Source organism: Solea senegalensis, linkage group LG3 (genome assembly GCF_019176455.1).
Source record: "Solea senegalensis isolate Sse05_10M linkage group LG3, IFAPA_SoseM_1, whole genome shotgun sequence".
NCBI classification, from domain to species: domain Eukaryota; kingdom Metazoa; phylum Chordata; class Actinopteri; order Pleuronectiformes; family Soleidae; genus Solea; species Solea senegalensis.
In genome coordinates this window covers 26,463,180-26,481,973 of record NC_058023.1, presented here as the reverse complement: position 1 = coordinate 26,481,973, position 18,794 = coordinate 26,463,180, and the positions used below count along the sequence as shown (strand labels likewise).

The 18,794-nt window shown below is 40.4% G+C and overlaps 3 protein-coding genes across 3 annotated transcripts in view; all 3 read left to right on the top strand.

The window, feature by feature from the left end:
• The first annotated feature begins 206 nt into the window (after positions 1-206).
• Positions 207-6,126, top strand: tmem209 (transmembrane protein 209). The gene is made up of 15 exons (XM_044022834.1): positions 207-266; positions 564-724; positions 821-879; positions 1,495-1,626; positions 1,737-1,966; positions 2,053-2,257; positions 2,433-2,608; positions 2,725-2,796; positions 2,904-3,000; positions 3,286-3,411; positions 4,037-4,134; positions 4,346-4,460; positions 4,546-4,643; positions 5,049-5,122; positions 5,295-6,126. Exons 2-15 carry the CDS (start codon positions 585-587, stop codon positions 5,347-5,349), a joined length of 1,677 nt encoding a protein of 558 aa, XP_043878769.1. The 5' UTR covers positions 207-266; positions 564-584; the 3' UTR covers positions 5,350-6,126.
• A 726-nt stretch (positions 6,127-6,852) lies between these two features.
• The window catches only part of ahcyl2b (adenosylhomocysteinase like 2b), a 37,616-nt gene continuing 25,674 nt past the window's right edge, over positions 6,853-18,794 (top strand). Inside the window, exon 1 of the mRNA XM_044022379.1 lies at positions 6,853-7,239. Coding sequence (XP_043878314.1) covers positions 6,904-7,239 — 336 coding nt within the window. The 5' untranslated portion in view covers positions 6,853-6,903. The remainder of the gene's footprint in view (positions 7,240-18,794) is intronic.
• Positions 13,166-14,310, top strand: LOC122767041 (ran-specific GTPase-activating protein-like). Its single transcript, XM_044022380.1, has one exon. It carries the CDS (start codon positions 13,166-13,168, stop codon positions 13,766-13,768), a length of 603 nt encoding a protein of 200 aa, XP_043878315.1. The 3' UTR covers positions 13,769-14,310.

Here is an 18,794-nt window from a genome sequence, read left to right as displayed (position 1 = left end):
TAAGATAAGTCTATTAAACTAAACCTTTAGTAAGTACTTTTGTACTTTTTCTTTAGTTACATTTGACTATAATTAATTTGTGTAATAATAATAACAATAATAATAATAATCGGCAGTGTTTTCACATACAACAATCGGTAGGTTCAAATTTTGCTATTTTAAAATTTTCTTTTTCTGTCAGGGCTCGGTGCCAGCGGAAGTAGTCACTCTGGCTTCCGGTCCAGTACAAATTATGCATCGCCGCAGTTGTCATTCACTTCAGCGTGGTAGGAATTATCTTCCTTTTCTCTCCCGTTTGTACTTTACTTGTGGTATTCTTTGGTAGTATTATTGTCTCATGTCTTATATATCATGGGAACAAGTTTTAACAAACCATATTTTTTTTCAAAGGTCCTTTTCCTTTTATGTTTTGTGTTAGCTAGCTAGCTGATATTAGCTCATCGTATATAGAAGGGGAGCTACGGTAATGTCAGGTTAAAGAACAGTTAGTTGTTCAGTAAAATACGCTGTTTTTTGTGGGATTTTTTTTATGGCATACCGGTTAACTGCTTTTTTCTTGTCAGCCTAAACAGTGAGATAAGAACATGTTGGCCCCACAGAAGGAGGGGGTGCCCAGTGTGATAGACAGTGCGCTGAGGATGAGGAGAGAGGAGCAGGCTCGACAGGTGGTGCTCGCCTGGGCTGTGCTCAACGTCTCCCTCGCTGGAATGATTTACACGGAGATGTAAGTTTTTCTGATTCACTCTCCCCTTCTTTTCCTGCGTTTTTTCTTCTAGTGTACTGTGTGATAATGTATGTGTCTTTTTACCCTTTCTATCAGGTCAGGGAAACTGCTCAGCCGATACTATAACATCACATACTGGCCAATCTGGTACATTGGTGAGATCCTACATTACATCTTTCATTTGTATCTGATGATATCAGCTTTCATTGTTAAATCATGTAGCCCCCAAACAGACCTAGTATTGACACCTGTGTTTAAAAATTAGCTCACCAGAACAGAGTTTTTTAACAGAGAGAGAGAGAGAGAGTCAGAGTCGTGAGTCAGACACTTAAGATATTTGATTGTTACACAGCGGCTATGATGAGAAAACACAAACGTCCTCAAACCTCCTTCAAATGTACAGCAGTGTGAAATTATTTTTGATTCATAAAGCTCCTCAACTCTTTTTTTCGCTCTATCTCCCTTTCACAAGAGCAGGTAGAGATGCAGACACACAAACCCATTGATAGCAGACAGATTTGTACGGACTCATTTTGCCCTCGCAAACAGACTTTATGTCAGTTTGTGATTACATATTGAGCAGGGATGTGAGATCTAGTTACAGGAGATGCAGGATCAGCTAGGTCACTGCCAGGTGTAAACAGTCGTATGTAGCACTGTGTGGTCATTGGTCATATCTCTGAGGACATGGTGATAACGGGTCTGCATTTGGCTTTTTCCATAGAAGACCTGTTTTGCTATGTGTCTGTATCTTTCTCTGTCCTTCACAGAACTGGTGCTGGCATCTCTCTTCAGCCTCAATGCTCTTTTTGACTTTTGGAAATATTTCAAATACACTATGGCTCCCTCCACTATTGCTGTGTCCCCTGAGCAGCATCTCCTTCTGGGGCTGAGGAACACAAGTGAGGCTCACTCTTGTCAGCAGACTGTTAATATTTCACTCCCGTTGCTTCATCAGTATTTATACAAGAATGTTATTGGATTTGAGTCATTGTTATTTGTTGTCTTGCAGGCATTCAGGCCTCACCGCCACAGAAGCCAGAAAAGAAGGAGACCCCAGCTCCAGCCCAGTTGTCTCCACTGCAGGGTCAGAGTGTGCTGAGTTTTAGCCCTTCCCGTTCGGCAAACACTAACCCCAAGTTCTCCCCGAGCTGTGTACCTGGATATAGCCCTCCTCTCAGCAGTCCACCCACCCCAAACAGTGTGGGGGGGCCTTTTTCCCCCTCAGTGCCATTTGGAAAGGTAAATTACTCACATCACTGAAATAGTTTCTGGGAAATGCATATTTAAATCAATTTAATAACTGTACTGTGTTATTTCCATTTCAGGTGTTGAACTACAGCCCATCCCCAGGTTCTTCTCCCTACCCCAGCAGCATTGGTCCAGCAGAGGGCTCCAGTTTGAGAGCTCGATACCGTACTTCACCCTCAGTATATAATTCCCCAGGAAGCAAGGAGGACTACATGGATGATCAGAAAACCTTGGAGAGGTTCCTCCGCACAGAGGAAGAGAGGAGTCACCGCAGCCAACTAGGTAGAAAATGGCAGTGTTGTAGGAACACAAACAGAATCACTGGTATATTTGAATCAGACACGTGTAGACCAATAAATTGTACATGCTGCTGCCTGTCTGGTCTTAAAAGTGTTTATAGTTAAATAAAAAATAATATGCAGATGAACTGTACTAAAATACTAAAATGTTACCTTAGGTAGTCCAGAGTCTGTGTCTCCAAACCACAGTCCAACATTTTGGAACTATAACCGCTCTGTGGGGGATTACGCTCAGAGCCTGAGGAAATTTTTGTACCAGCCAGCCTGTCGCTCTCAGGCTCCATCTGCACACAAGGATGAGACAGACCTGGGCTCAAAACAGGCTGCAGAGGAGGTCTGTCTTCTCATTAGTTTTGTGTGGTATCTTGTTTTGCCTTAATGAAAAATGCTTTTGGTATTGAAGTGGGATGTATGGTTAATTTGAGTTTTTTTCCCCCCCCCGTTATGTAGGTGTGGGCCAGAATCACAACCAGTCGCCCTGTAGTTGACCGCATTGATAGCTGGACTGCCAAGCTTAGGAACGTAAGTGTCCAAATATATAGAACTACATGCTGAAGATGCACTGTTGATTTCAGCAATTTTATCATTGATTTTTGTCATGTCTTCAAAAGTATTTTGTTTCTTTGCAGTGGATAAGTGACACAATCCTGGTCCCCCTGGTCAAGGAAATTGACTGTGTCAACAGCCAGCTCAGGAGGATGGGCTGCCCTGAACTCCAGATAGGAGGTAAACCACCACTAGTGTGTATTACGGCCAAAACTGTTTTTAGATTCAGGGAGATAAATAGTGCAGGAGTGAAGAATATATTTATGTAAACTCATGTTTTCTGCAATGCATTTTTTTGTATTTGCCAAAAATCATGATTTATAGCTCCAGGAAATGTAATGAACTTGCAGAGTTCAGATATGCAACTTGGTTTGTTTATGAAATAGATTTATTATTTTTTATTGTGAAATATTTTTTATCCAATACTCACTGAGTTTTACTTGTTTTGCCCCTCTCCATTGTCAGATGCCAGCATAAGCAGCCTGAAGCAGGCAGCAGTGATGAAAGCCTCTTCCATCCCCACCATGAACTCTATTGTCCAATACCTGGATGTCACACCCAACCAGGAGTATCTGGTGGACCGAATAAAAGGTAGGTTCAACTGCGAAGACCATGTTTGTGTTTTTAGTGGATCTAAAGAAATTTCAACCATTTTCATTGACAAAAGGCTTTGTTTAGCTGCAACATATTTAATTTGAATAATAATAGATCTTACATTTTGTCTCAGCATTAATAGAATACAGTTCAAAGGCCATGGAGGCATTTACATGTGTAGTGCAAACATTTTAAAATAATTAGAGACATGCTTATTAAATTGAGAGCTGGTTTTAATTAATGAGGGGAAAAGGGCAAAGGTCCGAAATAGCAAAATCGAAGGTATTTGTTTCTCAAATGCATAGCACGGGTTTTGTGGATGACTAGAAAATCACTTGCACAAAGAAAACCCCTCTTTTACTTCAAGGTATGTCTCTACAGTGTGGGTGACGATGCTTATGCAAAAACGTTTTAATGTGTGTGAATCTGAGCACAGAATGATCCTTTGGATCTCTGCATTCACCCTGTCGCTACAATCAAATGCATCTAAACTCGTTAAATGACATTTCCTTGTTTCGACTGGACACAGAGTAATCAAAAATCAATACTTTTTGGTCAGAGCTGTACATTTGTGGTATATTTTCATGTGTGAAATGCAACAAATCTTCTTCTGTTCTGTCAGAGCTGTCTCACAGCGGCTGCATGAGCTCCTTCCGCTGGGAAAGAGGTGGTGATCTGAAGAGCAGGAAGTGGGACACAGACCTCCCCTCTGATTGTGCTGTAGGTACAAACATACACCCGTGTACTCAGATCTAGTTGTTTAAAACATTTTCAAGTAAAATAGTCACTGCTCAGGATTAAATCCAATTTTGACCCACATTATTTTTTGTTCGTTACTGCCTAATGTTGCAGCATCAAACTGGAATTAGCAGAAAAGTGAAGTGAAGTATTTTGTCTCCTTTCGTTGTGTCGCTCTTGTCTATTCTCTCAGATCCTCATGCACATGTTTTGCACATACTTGGACTCCAGACTCCCCCCACACCCAAAGTACCCAGACGGGAAGACTTTTACTTCACAGCACTTCAGCCATACTCCAGACAAACCTGGTAAATACAAACTCATGGTATTCACTAATTGCTTCAGTTTCTCGCGGTGTTTTAATTCTTGTGCTCTTTTCATACTATTTCATAGATGTAACCAAAGAGAACCTCCTCTGCATTCACCAAAGCAGCATCACTCCACCTCACTACCAGCTCATCTACCAGGGAAACATCTACAGTCTTCCCAAGGTGATAATCCACCACTCACTCTTTTTAAAAAATACTTTGTATGTTTTATTCATTTCCTTTTCTAGTTGTTACAATATTTGTCTCGTTGTAGGTTCATAAGATTAAATAATAAATGTATAAAGATAGATGACATTAAATGCATGTCTATTGCTGTCCAAAGTGTTTATTCTCACTACTACACAGAACATGACAACACATAAGCTGAAGGGCCTTGTGTAAGCTACCTTGCCTTAATTTTCTCCATTGGAGGTGAATGCTCACCTATCCCCACATGTGATGTGTAACTGCTATAAAGCCAGCAAATTCAGGGCTTTAGAAGAGACTTTGTAAAACAGTTCAGTCTGTTTTGCTCTACACCAACACTTTAATTCCAATGACCTTAACACACCTCAAATTCTGTTTCAGGGCAGGAACAACCTTTTCCATACAGTCCTCATGTTTCTCTATGTCATTAAGACTAAGGAGTCAGGGATGCTGGGGTGAGTAATGCTGCAACGGAAATGTTATTTGTGGCCAGCTTGGCAAAAAATACACAAAACAGACAATTGTATACAGTATTGATTTATTTAATAAGGTCTGTTTATTTGAAGTAATTGTTTTTACTTTGCTTGGCTTCTGTGGGAAAATAAATGGCCTTTTGTCTTTTTTCAGGAGAGTAAATCTCGGCCTCTCTGGTGTGAACATCCTGTGGATATTTGAAGACTGATGCATTTATAATTTACAAGCAACCACAAGCTACAAATGGATGATTTTCCCTCATCAGTGCTGCGTACACTGGTTGTATCACCTTACAGGAGGCTCTTTATAGGCAAAGTGTGGAAAAACTGTGCTTCTGTTTCTACTTCATAACAAATGCACATTTTTTGAACGTTTACACGATCTAAAAATCAGCAGCATGCTGTATTTTCTGTTACACCAGTGAGCTTATGATACAATGTAGAGCTGTATTTTTTTTTAACATTGGTTTGCTGATTTTCAGAATGCACCAGCATGGGTGACTTGTACATAATATACCTCACGACTTGTGAATTGCAAAGGGTTAAAACCTTTTTAGCTTGAATGTAAATACAGTATGTGCCGACTTCATGTTTCTTTAGCATCATAGTGACCTTTTGGAGCTAATGTTGATTTTTTGTTGTTGTTCTGCCTTGGAATGAATGCCTGCAGTAATAGGGACACTCCTGGGATGTGCTTGAATTCAGTTGCACAACATGCTCAATGATACTAGTTTTGGTATTTGATGTGGACTATTTTCCATATTACTAGGCCACCATGCCACACATAATTATGACTAGAGTTTAATCTGACGTGCTGGAAAACAAATTGGAAAAACTCTGAATCACCAAAGTTTATTTTTTGTATGTACAGTATGCCTTCTTTAGAACAGCCTCTCTGTGTCAGCCGTTCATGAAGTTTTTACATGTTGACTTCTGTTTTACAAAATGTCACCTGAGACTAAATAAAATAAAAATTTTGGTATAAAAATAAACTTGTTCGTTTCTGTCTCTCAAATTGTACTTGGCACTTTTGACTATCTCGAACAACCGCATGGTGGCAGTGTAGTTCAGTGTGTCTTTTTCTTCCGATTTTGACCTTATGTTCCCATTTTCTCTAAGACACTACACGTCCACTGCGTGAGTTGTGTGCATGTGTGAACAGCGACTTACGATATTTATGAATAGTTTTAAAATATTGTTTGTCAACATAGGGTGTGGGGGATCTCTTTTGGGTTAGGGGTGCTATGTGTGATGTGGCAGCGTGCCCTTCAAAGTGTATGACGATATAAGTGACGTAAATGTATCCAGTTTCATGTGAGAAACAATAGTAATGAGTTTTTTCACGTCTAGCATTAAAAGATAGAGGTTTGATTGTTCATTGAACAGATTATGTGGCATAACCCGTGTTTGTTTTGTAGTTTCTCGTTTTCCTTTTTTGTCAAAGGACTTTATTTCCCAAAATGCATTTCACGGTGCAGCTCTACCTGCTTGGAAATGTAGTCGAAGTGTCAACTAAGACAGCTTTTCTGTTGATTGTAATTCATAAATAAGTTACATTATTGTTTATCTTCCATACTAATCAACACTGTACAAAGGTCAGTGGTGTGCCCTTGATTGGTATAATAGTGCGCCCACAAGGGGACCGTCTGAGAAATAGAAAAACTACAACAACCACAATGCACTGCGCCCATCGCCGCTCCGTTCCGCTCATATCCGCTTGACTCGTTATTAGTGTTGAAAAGGGACTTTGTGAAACTGCAGCGATGTCAGTCCAGGTTGTGGCAGCGAAAATGGCAGAGGTCGAACTCAAAGACGTTCCCACCGGCAAAGACCTGGCGGCTGGATCCCCGTTGACACCAACGTCGCAAGGCAAGAGTCTCGGCAGGATCGAGCCACACGAGGCCGGTTCCTCTGCCGTTGCGTCCCCAACAGCGGAGCCCTCCGCGAAAGCCGGGGGAGCCAGCCTTGGCTTGCTCACGCCGAACCCCATGAAGATGCCGCAGGCGTCGGCTATGAAGCGGTCGGACCCGCAGGAGAACGGCGGAGAGGCTTTTGTCAACCGTGACGGTACCGTGGCCGAGGCTCCGCGAATGAAGAAGGTGAGGGAGACCGCATTTTTTCTCGCCATAACCACCAGTATTCTCGGTGTTATTGAACCACCACTAAGCACCTCGCCGCAACGAGAGCTCCCTGGGAAATCTGGCATTGTGTGACGATGCTAACAGGCTAGCCGGTCCAAAAGCTGATTCAGCTCTGTCAGTTAACACTGTAAATAATGGTGTGTGGTGCTAATAACACAGTAGAGGGTTTAAGTGAGAGCCCAGGGGCCAGACACCGTATTTTAAAAAGGTGTAACTATCTAATTTAGAGTGACACGTTCAAAACTACACGTAGCGTTCATGTCCAAGTTGCCATAAGTTTTGATATTGCGTTTTCAGAACGATAGACGTTATTGACCTTATTTGATATGCTTATTTATTATCATACCACCCTTGTTTGTTTTGTGGATGTTTGAATAATTAATCCTTTTTGTTATAAACTTTTTTTCAACCAGGGAATCCTCATTGACATTAAAAATCTGTTTTAATAGAGGGTCCTGGCATTTAACAGGGTGACAGTCAATTTCAAAGGCAAAACACTTTTTTTTTCTTTAAAAAAAACCCCATCATGAAATATACATCTTAAAGTAGAATCAAATACTGAATCATTAAATAAGTACACCGTGTGAATTATCAGCATCTACAGATTTGGGTGACTCCAAGTTATTATAATTATAGTTCCACGGTCTTATGCTTCAAAATCCCACAAAATACCATGTGCTGTTAAAAACAGAGTTCAGTTAATTCCTCAAATGTAATTTGACCATTTTGCTTGGCCAAAAATTTGGCTGTGACTTCCATTTGTGACCATATTCACCACTGTGTTAGCACATGATGTACTTCACGATATATGTGTGAATGCTGGCTTTAAAAGGAGTTTTCAAATTCATTTTGATTGAGCCCTTGTCACCTGAAGTGTGATCGAACTTGGACACAATAGCAACCATTAATCTGTCACTCTTTGCAAGTGCTGTCTGAAATTTGTCTGGTTTTGTTTGTGCCCTAAAAACATGTAATCTTTCTGCATATCACAAAGTCTTGATTAGGACAGAAGTGGATATTTAGGGCAATGTTCAAGGACAGCGCTGTTTTGAACAGGCTACTGGTTTTATTCTTCTGAGTGGGTTATCATCAATGGTTGGGAGACATTTAGCACACTGTAGTGCACTTTATCATTTCTGGTTTGGGATTAGTCCACTTATTGGGATGAGGTTGAGCACCTGACTGGGTGGTGCAGAGACGGCATCCTGCTCATTAGCACCACCAAAATGAAGGAGCTGATTATTTACTTCAGGAAAAAAAATAAATTGGACATTCAGCTCATTCTCATCAGGAGGGAACATCTGCTTCCTGGGGATGTACATAGAGGAGGACCTGATGTGGAGAGCCAGCACCACACGGGTATTAAAGTAGGCACAGCAGATGTTTAATTTCCTGAGGGTCCTCAGGAAGAACCACCTATTAGCAAATCAGCATGCGTCCTCCTATTGCTGCTCCTATAGAGAGCATACAAACATACTGTGTCAGTATGTGGTTTGCTGGCTGCACAGCAGCAGAGGAGAAAGCTCTTCAGAGTGTCGTCACCTCTGCCCAGATGATGATGGGATGTCCTCTCTTCTCTCTGGAACGACTGTACAGTTCCTGTTGCCTCAAAAGAGCCCAGGGGACACTGAAAGATCCATCACAGGAATGTGCAGTGTCTCACATGTGTGCTCTTAAAGATCTTAATAGTAAAGACATATCTATCCTTTCTCTTTTTTCTTGTTCTGCAATTGTAAATTCTTTGCAGCTCAATGATTATTTTTCAGCTCTAGTCTTAGAGTAAAACGTAGAGGCAGAAGGAACAAGTGGTTTGGAATTCACTTAACACCCACATCCACAATTACGCCCCGGCAGTCATCCTATCCTGTTGGACAACCCCTAAGGAAGTCTTACGAGAAGAGAGCCACACAGCAATATCTATAGTGTGAGGATGGACCGTGGACTGACTGGAGCTCAGAGCAGATGGCTTTACATACCTCAGACTCTCACAGCAAGCAAGCATATGGAAGTCAACCTGCAACAGGGAGCACTGGGCCCTCAGGGCGAACCACATTTGCGGCGTGGTGCGAAGGTGGACGTAGATGGCAACAGCCATATCTGGATTATTGTGGAGGCCAAGTTCACATACAGGACCATGGTACAGAATGAAGTTGTACTGATTGCTTTTACTCACACACACCACGGAGCTTATTATTTATTATCTAATGAAATAGTGATAGGTGTCTCTTGGTTGCCTGATAGTGTGAGTGTTGTATAATATTCCTAGTTGAGATATATTAGTTTATGACGCTATTGTTTAGAATCTCTTAAATTTAAAGAGATTTGACACAAGAGGGGTGTATTATTGAATTTCATTGTCAACGTTTCTGTCATTTATTCATATAATGCAGAGACCAATAAACCATAGTAAAGAATGATAGACTGTAAATAAAACAAGATTTAGAGCAATCAATTACATTAATGTACATATCTTGTTGTCGCTACATTTGTCTGGTACATCACTTTAGTGTATAACCAGTGGGACAGAAGGCTGCCTGCTGCCTATTTATAGATCATGAGGTATGGTCAGTCTTATAGCGCAATGCATTATAGATATCCAACCACAGCCTGGCCTTTAGCATCAGCTGGATTCTGCCTGCTATGTGCAGCAAAGGGTAACTGAAGCAGTGGCACTGATGATTCAAGTATACAGGCAGCAGCGTTGACTGACTGACTGAGTGGATGACGGGCAAGCCTGTAATCCATGCCTTTATCATGTCATCACACGAGGGGATTAAAAGGCCAGCTCTCTGTTGTAGGTTGGCCGAGATGTAAGCTTTTTGAGTCACTGAGTGTTGTTGTGTCACGCATCGCTTGTCATATGTATGTCTGGTGTTTTGTAAAGTTGTGGGTGATACCTGCAGTTTGAAGGATAAGAAACTAGCCGCTTAAGGCCTTGGTTACACTGGACGCGTACGCATGCAGTGACAGCTGCGTTACTCATCTGCTGCGCCTCATGCATCTCTGCCGTTCACACAGAGAGTGAGTCTGCTGTAGAGCTGTTGCTATGTTTCACACTAAGTGCCATTAAATAATGTACTTAAACACTCTAAATACTCCTTTTGTATTCAACTGAATGCCAGTACTCCTTCATTATAAAGCCACTCACCAGGTGGTCTCTGCAAGTAATCTTAAATGCTGGAGTGAGTGGTTTTACTTAGTGTTGTGTTTGACATAAGCAACATATATGCAAGTTGAAAATGTGGTGGTAGATAATTTTCACTCAATGTTTACATGACCTTAGAAAAATGTAAGTATTGTGTTTATATTTATATTTATATTTATATATATATATATATATATATATATATATATATATATATATATATACACATACACACACACATAAAACTAGGCTTTTTCAAAGTCAGAGACTTAAACACACAGTTAAATCAGTTGGACTTTGAACCAGAAATAAAACAAGTTGCTGGTACACAGAAGACAACAGCAAGAAAAACCTAGCAAAATCCAGACTGCTGCATTTGGACTGACCATGAGACCAATTCTTTGAGCTGGCAAAGCATAAATTGAATATAAATTGATGGGAGGAAGATTTGATTGGCTCTTGACATGATGCCAACTAGCTGCCAGATAAAATTGTTTTGGTCGGTGGTGTAATAACTGCCTAATACTAACAGACAGGCACACTTAATTCAATAAATCAGCTAGTTTTTGTATACTGGGACAGGGGTGGTAGTCTAATTAAATGGTCTAGTTGAACTTCAATCATAGCTTGACTTAACTGTGTCTGGAAACATATCGACCATCTATTTTGCTCTATTTTGAAGCATGTGGCTTGTGGTACATATATAGCCAGGTGTCTTTTCCCAAGAAGAGCCACATTGCGCACTCATGAGACAAATGTTTCTCATAGACATTGTGGTTCCTCTAATCTGTTAACACGTGCCATGCTAAGGCTGTGACAAGTCTTGATTTAATTTCATACTGGGTCACTAGGGTCACCTCCCTGATTTTCTTATTTGAAACACATTGGGCCTGACCGAACACAAGAGTTTTCACCATCATGGTGCTAACTGACCTTTGAATGAGTTAACTTCCTAATGGATTTAGGAAAGCTTGCACAATGATCTCTTTGAATGACATCAGAGAATGTTGTGTTAACAGATAATTTTGCTCTGATGTAAAGTTACGTCACATCCTGTGGCCAAGTGGAAAAGGGAACTTGGCTTGTAACCGGAAGGTCGCCGGTTCAAGTCCCCACCAGGTCGAAAGGGCTGGGGTACCCCTGAGCAAGGTACCCAACCCCCATTACTCCCCGGGCGCTACTCCGTGTGGCAGCCCACTGCTCCTAATTCTAGGATGGGTCAAAATGCAGAGAATAATTTCCCTAAGGGGATTAATAAAGTATCAAAAATAAAATAAAAATAACCTGCTGCTGTTATTAATGCTTACTGTTTACCTACAGTGTCCCATAGCTACTCTGCTTAGACCCTGTAGAAAGTTCTGAACAGAATAGAGCCTTTCTGATGTATTGAAGTCAAAATTAGTGATAGAATTCTTGAAACCAATGGTAAGACTGCACAAGTTATCTTGTGGAAGTTTAAGGTCACTCTGATCTGTGCCCTGTCAGCATTGTCGTCTTCATGGAAAGTCACAGAGGGTCTTTATCGTCCTGTGGCTGTCCTTGGCTACAAAGGAGAACGCATAATTTTCCTGCCCCTGGGCTCTCATTTGTGAGTCACCTCAGTGATTAAAATTGCTTGCATACAAGTTTGTTAGTGAACGCACAGTGATAATTACTCACACATCGTCCTGAGAGAATTCTGTCTTCTTTCACTGTGGTGTTGACATAGTTAAATCACTCTCTTATCCAAAATAGGTTTTGGGTTAAAATGTTGTATTCCCCCTGGCATTTAATGCAGAGGAAAATAGTGACTATAGTTTGTCTCGCTGTCATGGTATTGAGCTAAAACAAATGTTTAGCCTTTGCTTTTGAGTGTTGATAAAAACATTTTCATAATCAGAACAACCTGCACTCTTTTCAGTAGTATTCTATTCGGTTACAGGGGACCAACCTAAAGTCCCTGTCAGCTTTTTGCAGCTGCTTTGTAATATATTAAACACTGTCATGCTGATTCTTGTGCTGACATGAGCTTTCACTGGTTAAGGAATCTTCATGGAGGAGGGAAAGTATGTGTGAACATTGTCAGAGGTTAACGGGCAGGCCACGAGGATGATGACAGCTTCTCCTGGCAAACGTACCGACTGACCCAATTTTACCAGTTTAAGATGTCTGCTCTCTACTGGCAAAAAAAGAGTGAAATTTGTAGCAAATCTAGTAAAATGTCAAGTTTGATTGTTGTGCTAAATCTTGCCTAAATAAAAGAACCACAAACCACAGTTCAATTGATAAGTGTTACATCTCCACTTAACAGAGCCCCATTATATCACAAACAGCTGATGGTGCTGTATTATCGTAGTAGATTACTTTGCCAAAATGTTGTCTTTTTATGCAAGCATGGGCATAAACTCATCATAATTGTTTCCATCTCCACTAAAATATGAATCTACTTCAACAATGCCCATAAAAAAAATTCCTTTGTCACCTGGTATTTCTTCAGCCTAACAAGCTGAGGACAAAATGGAACATCATCACCACGACATCATGATGACACGACGTTGCCCGTTCTTTGATCTCATTCTACAGACGTTCTACATTATAAGTTAAAGGCTCACCAAAATTCCAAAAAAGAATCAACATTCTTTCCCTTTCTACTTTGCTTTTTTGGAAGCACAAAGCAAAAAGGCGCCAGTTTGAGATTTGAATATATATATATATATATATATAAAACCATTTCCATCATCGGCTATTATCTACACTGACATGGCGGATCCAAAGAACCTGTTCGCACTTTACACCACTGCAGCTGGTGCAGGAGATTTACATCATGATTCTCACTCTGAGGCCATCGCATCACTTCCTGAGCAGGATGTGAAAACATTAGCTGAGGATGAGGAGGTGCTCCTTAAAATGCAGGCCAAACTATTTCGTTATGCCACTGAGAAGAGCCCCCCAGAGTGGAAGGAGAGAGGAACTGGTGTGGTCAAGCTGCTGAAACACAAACAGAAGGGCATGATCCGCCTCCTAATGAGGAGAAACCGGACTTTGAAGGTTTGTGCTAATCATTGTTTTATACCCATGATGGAACTGAAGCCCAATGCTGGCAATAACAGGGCATGGGTGTGGTTCACACCAGCAGACTTTGCTGATGGATGTCCCAAACCTGAAATCCTGGCAATATGCTTTTTTAACGCACACAATGCCCAGAAGTTCAAGTTGATGTTCGATAAGTGCAAGGAGGAGGTCAGAAAAGATCTAGAGGGAAAAGGTAACACTGATGGCAGAGATAAGGTCACAGAGGAGCTGGAAGAGCTCTCAGTAAAAGATGAGGCCAAAGAAGAAAAGAAGGGAGAAGAAAAATGGTAGACTGCGGCAGACAAGAAAAAAAAAAAAATCTTAAGTGGGTTGTTCATCAGTTTGGTGCAGCAATTATTTGGCTTAAATTCAGAACCAGGAAATAGTTAGTGTTACTAAGATTAAAATGAAATTCAGTGAAGCCCTGAAAGGGGAAAATCTCCCCAATGTTCCAGGACATCATGTCTTTGTAGTTTTACTATTAAGTGCAATAGATTTATTTGTATGTGCTTTAGTCTCTGTCTTAAATAAGTGAATACAACAATAGTGTAACAATAGTTCTGTTGTTTTCACTGAACTGGAGTGAGTATAAATAAGTGCTCAAATAAAAATAATTAAAGAGTCACTCACAGACTCCGCAGTTCATTTGAGGTTGTCGGGCATGTTCTATATTCAATGTTGTAGCACAGCAATTCCCAAATGTAAGACTGCCAGGGGCCCACTTTGAAATCTGAAAATTCTCAGAGGCTCACCCTAACCTTGAATCATGACTCTGTATAACACATAAGGCTAGGATGAATAATGCAATTTATATATTTGTCTTTAACATAGTACATTTAGTTCTTTAAATGTATTTAAATGTGAACATGGGGGGGAAAATTCATTGCAGATTAATAATCAATCCACTTCACTTTCAGCCTTTAACAGGCAGAACATGTCACGTGAACATTGAATCATGCCATTCACTTGCGTATATCTTGGATGTTGATGCATATATTAAAATCAATCACAGCTTGGGCTCAGTGTAAGGGGCGTTCAGCGAATCCCCTGCTGTGTTGAGTGTTTTGACTGCTTGTCATCGACGCTCATTCTGATTGGTTAGCTGTAAATCTGTTGAAAGCGGAAGCCTGAAAAGAACAACCTAGATTTGAAAAGAATAAAGGCCACGGATCAGCAAATATGGTGACACCACTTATACTAAGTCAGATAAGAAAAATAACACAATTTGAATGCCATCTCTTTGTTTTATTCCTCCATAAGTATTTCTTAAAAATCCTTTGTACATATTTTTCTCGGGTGCATCTTATTTTCTTTATAGAATCGATGCGGAAAATCAACAATCGGAATTTTAAAAACATCCCAGCTGTCATTTGAGTTGATGGGTTGCAAAAAAAACAAGACAACTAGCAAAGTAGTAAATGTTTAAATGTATGAATGATTGTCCATCAGAATCACCTGAAGGAGAAAGATCAAATTTCTGCACCACAGTAAGGAGAAACGGCTGATAACTGGCCATTTTAGTCGTACACTTCATTTCTTTATTCATGTGTATCTCAGCCAACAGATGCAACTGTTCCAGTTTTGCTGCATCTTCAGCTGTAATGACACTTGAGACTGTGTCCCCTTAAACCCTGGCTCCTCTGTTTAGTTGAGTCACGCTGCATCAGATTTACTTCTTTTGGCAGTGGCCATGATCCTGGTCCGTGATGACATGTGACATAACCACTATGTGTTTCCTTCACCCTGCCCATGACCTGACAGGCATGCAGCCAGAGGGGGACCACCCTGAATGCCATGCCAAGCTGCTGTTGTATGCTTGTTGTAGGTGATTCTTTGACCTGCTTATGTTGCAGCAATAATTGCTACCATTAGCTGTCATTAATTTATTTGTTTTTATCTATAGTTTATGTCTTTTTTATAAAATTTGTATTCTCAATTTGGCCACTGCTGTCACACAACTGGCTCATTCCTCAACCTTGACATGGAGATATTCAGTATGTGTTAGATGAACGCAAAGTATTAGAGGGCTTTATGACTGTCAAACTCTGCCAGGCAACAGAACATGAAATGTGTCCCAAAATAATAAATGCTTATAGGGTCTTGCTGAGTGCTGTGTGTAATTGTGTATCACTTGGCTGCCTGTGCCACATCGAAGAGCGTGTATATTTGGCCAGCTTTGTCTTCAGAGCTGGATTTACCACTCTTTTTAATCACCTATGAGTAAAACTGTAATTCAGATTTTTCTTTTGTGCTCTTGCACCGTTTTCCTCAAATTAGCACTTGTAGTTTTTTTCATTCTCCTCTCCTTTCTGCTGGCCCTGTTTGTTTCCTCCGGTCAGCCTACTCAACAATAGCTTTTTATGTCCAGGTCTTGCTTTCTCCTGTTCTCACTGTGCTCTTGTATGGGGCAAGCACATTCTACCCACTCACAGTGTTGATCTTAACACCACACAGCAAAGGCATGTGTGAGAACCCACTTTCATAACCAACTTCATTCGTGTCACTGAGGCTCTCAAGAAATGGCTGCTAGGACTTAACACCAGTTTGAGTTTCTCTCACCCTTAGGTTGCCAGATAGCGATCTCATCACCTCTTCTTCAGATGGGATGTTCTAGCCTCTACTTTTCTGTCGGACTGCGTGGTTGAATAATGAAGTGAAAATCACAATATTTCACCAAAATTTGAGATCACAATTTTTTTCCTGAGGTCAAAGAAATTTAAGAAGTTGAAAAATCTGAAAGTTTTTTGTTTTTTTTAAAAAAAACAAGACAAGCTGATTAGTTATTTATCAAAAATAGTTTAGTAATTCACAATTGATTAATCAAGTAATAAGTGCAGTCCACTGATTCTCTAACCAATATTTGCAGCAGCGTGTGCTGTCTCTAAACTAACTTCTTCGGTCAGTGCTATGCTTCAGCCAAACCTTGGTGACCAACATTAAATTATGTTTCTACTTACTTCTACATGCTTAATTTTGTCAGGTCGCAGTTTCTTCTCGACATGAAAACAAGCATACACTGCAACGACCTCCAGCACTTGTAAGCTAGTGAGTAATCCAGGGTTCACTGTGTGTTTTAATTGTGAGCTGTGAAGACAAGCAGCCAAAAAGATGCATTCATTGACCCTGGTAAATTTCATCAGTTCTGGGGGCTTCACAGTGTGTTGAGCTTAGATGAGTGACTTCAAGATGTATTCAGTAAACCTTGTAAATTGAATCAGTTCTGAAAACACACTGTTGTCCACTAACCAAAATCACACCTTGTGGTAATGTCTGCACCACAAATTAGGTAGTCAAAAGTGTTATCAATGCAATCATTGGGAAGAAAAAAAAAGAGTTCTGTATTGTATCTTTTTAATACAAAAACTGATTAACTTTTTACAGTCAAACAAATAATTGAACATTAATTCCCGTAACTAATATGGATTAAGAAATAAATGGCGTCAACATGCATGAACCCTGAAGATGATCAACTTGACTGTTGAGTTCAGTATTAAATGAAATTGTTACACAACTCGCAAACATTTCACAAATGCAATTGGAACATATTTTTCAGTCCGTGGCTTTAAAGGAATCATAGCAGAACATTTGTGGCAGTTCCCAAAAATAATAATAATTTCGATTAGATTACCTCAATAACATTAACAAAGTGTTTCTGTCCTCTGTAGTTTTGAAACCTGGGCAAACATCTGTACTTGACCTGTCAGCTCGTGTTCATAATCCCTGTCAGCTATATGTTACCTTTCTTTTTCAAATTAAGTTGACACCTATAAAGTGTTGGCTGTCTCACTCGACTTTCCAGTGTCCGTGAGTCCTAAGTGCTCTGGCTGTCGTTGTCAGTGCTGTGCTTAACCTGTCAAATTAAATGTTCACTTTTTGTATATTGGAGCCCTAACACTTACCCCAAGGCAGACAATCAAGTGAACTCTGCCCTGGTTTTTGGTATGTGGCTCATGGGGCCTGGTATTTGATTTCTCTGATGTAGTTGCTTTGTTTTTAGGCTGGTATTGGCAGTATCGCTGCCTCTCCAGTGTGTACCACCCACACGTTTATCTGCAGCTGTACCTCCCCAGTTGTTATTCATTCATCCTGCTTTGTCATTGCTGCTTGTTATAACTGAGCATGTACAGCTCATTGAGTTACACATCATCCTGTCTAAAGCTGTTGTACAAGCTCCAGATTCTTGGAACAGCAAATGTAGTGCTCCCATTTCCTGGAAACTGTCTGCTCACAAGCAACCAAATTAGTGTGAAATTTTAAACCCTTGGTGTAGTTACAATTGAACAAGTGATCAACCTTTTTGGTGTGTGTGTGTGTGTGTGTGTGTGTATCCTGAGGATCGGTAGGAAGTAAGGGACGCTGAACTTGCTTACCAGCATGACAAGGAATGCAGCTCAATACTCGAGCACTGCATCCAAACAAAGGGCCAACATTGTGTCCAAAAAGTGCTAGCTCACAAAAGGGCCCTCACAAAGCCTGAAATGAACCCCCACACACCCATCTGTCTGCCCTACTTCCTATTAGTCAGACCAAGCCACTAACACTCTAAAAGACAGATGATATCAGCTGAAGCACATCAAGGATATCGATGTAGATATCCAGTACTGTGCAAAAGTCTATGCCACCATTAGATTTGTTGTTTTAGCAATGCTATAATGACCATACAGTACAATTATTTTCAATCACTTGGGAACACAGCCAGAAAATATGGTAAATGTAAGCATTGAAAAAAACAGCTTTTACAGTTTTAAGTGACAGGTCTTTTTGTGGGACTTGCCCTAAACCTTGAACAACAGCATGACCCTGTTTTCCTAACCCTGTAGTAGAATCCTTAACATTATTGGTAAAACCTGTGTTTGTCCTATTTCATTTCAATAAATATCTGCAGTGAAAAAAGTCGCCTTTTATTTAAGACATGCTTGAGCATTATGTATGAGTTATACCAGTAGCAAAAGGTCATTGAGTTTAAGACCAACCTTCAGTCACATCATTCCAATCTAAATGCCAATGATCACAGAATTTGACAGACATAAAAATAGCAAAGCTGGTGGTGTCCTGAGACTTTTGCTCAGCACGGTACATAAAGACAAATAGGTTCGTAATGGAAACTTAATTAATGGAATACGTTGAGATATCATGCACAAATATTGACTGGAGAAAATCAAATCCTGTCACTCACTGCCTATGGGGAACGGAGAAATAAACAGCTGGGTTCACAGATGAGTTCAATAAATGCACCACATTAATGGTAGTAAAACATAACACAGATGGGTTGGGGGTCGGAGTTTCAGTGGAGCTTCAACATCTGCAATTTAGCCCC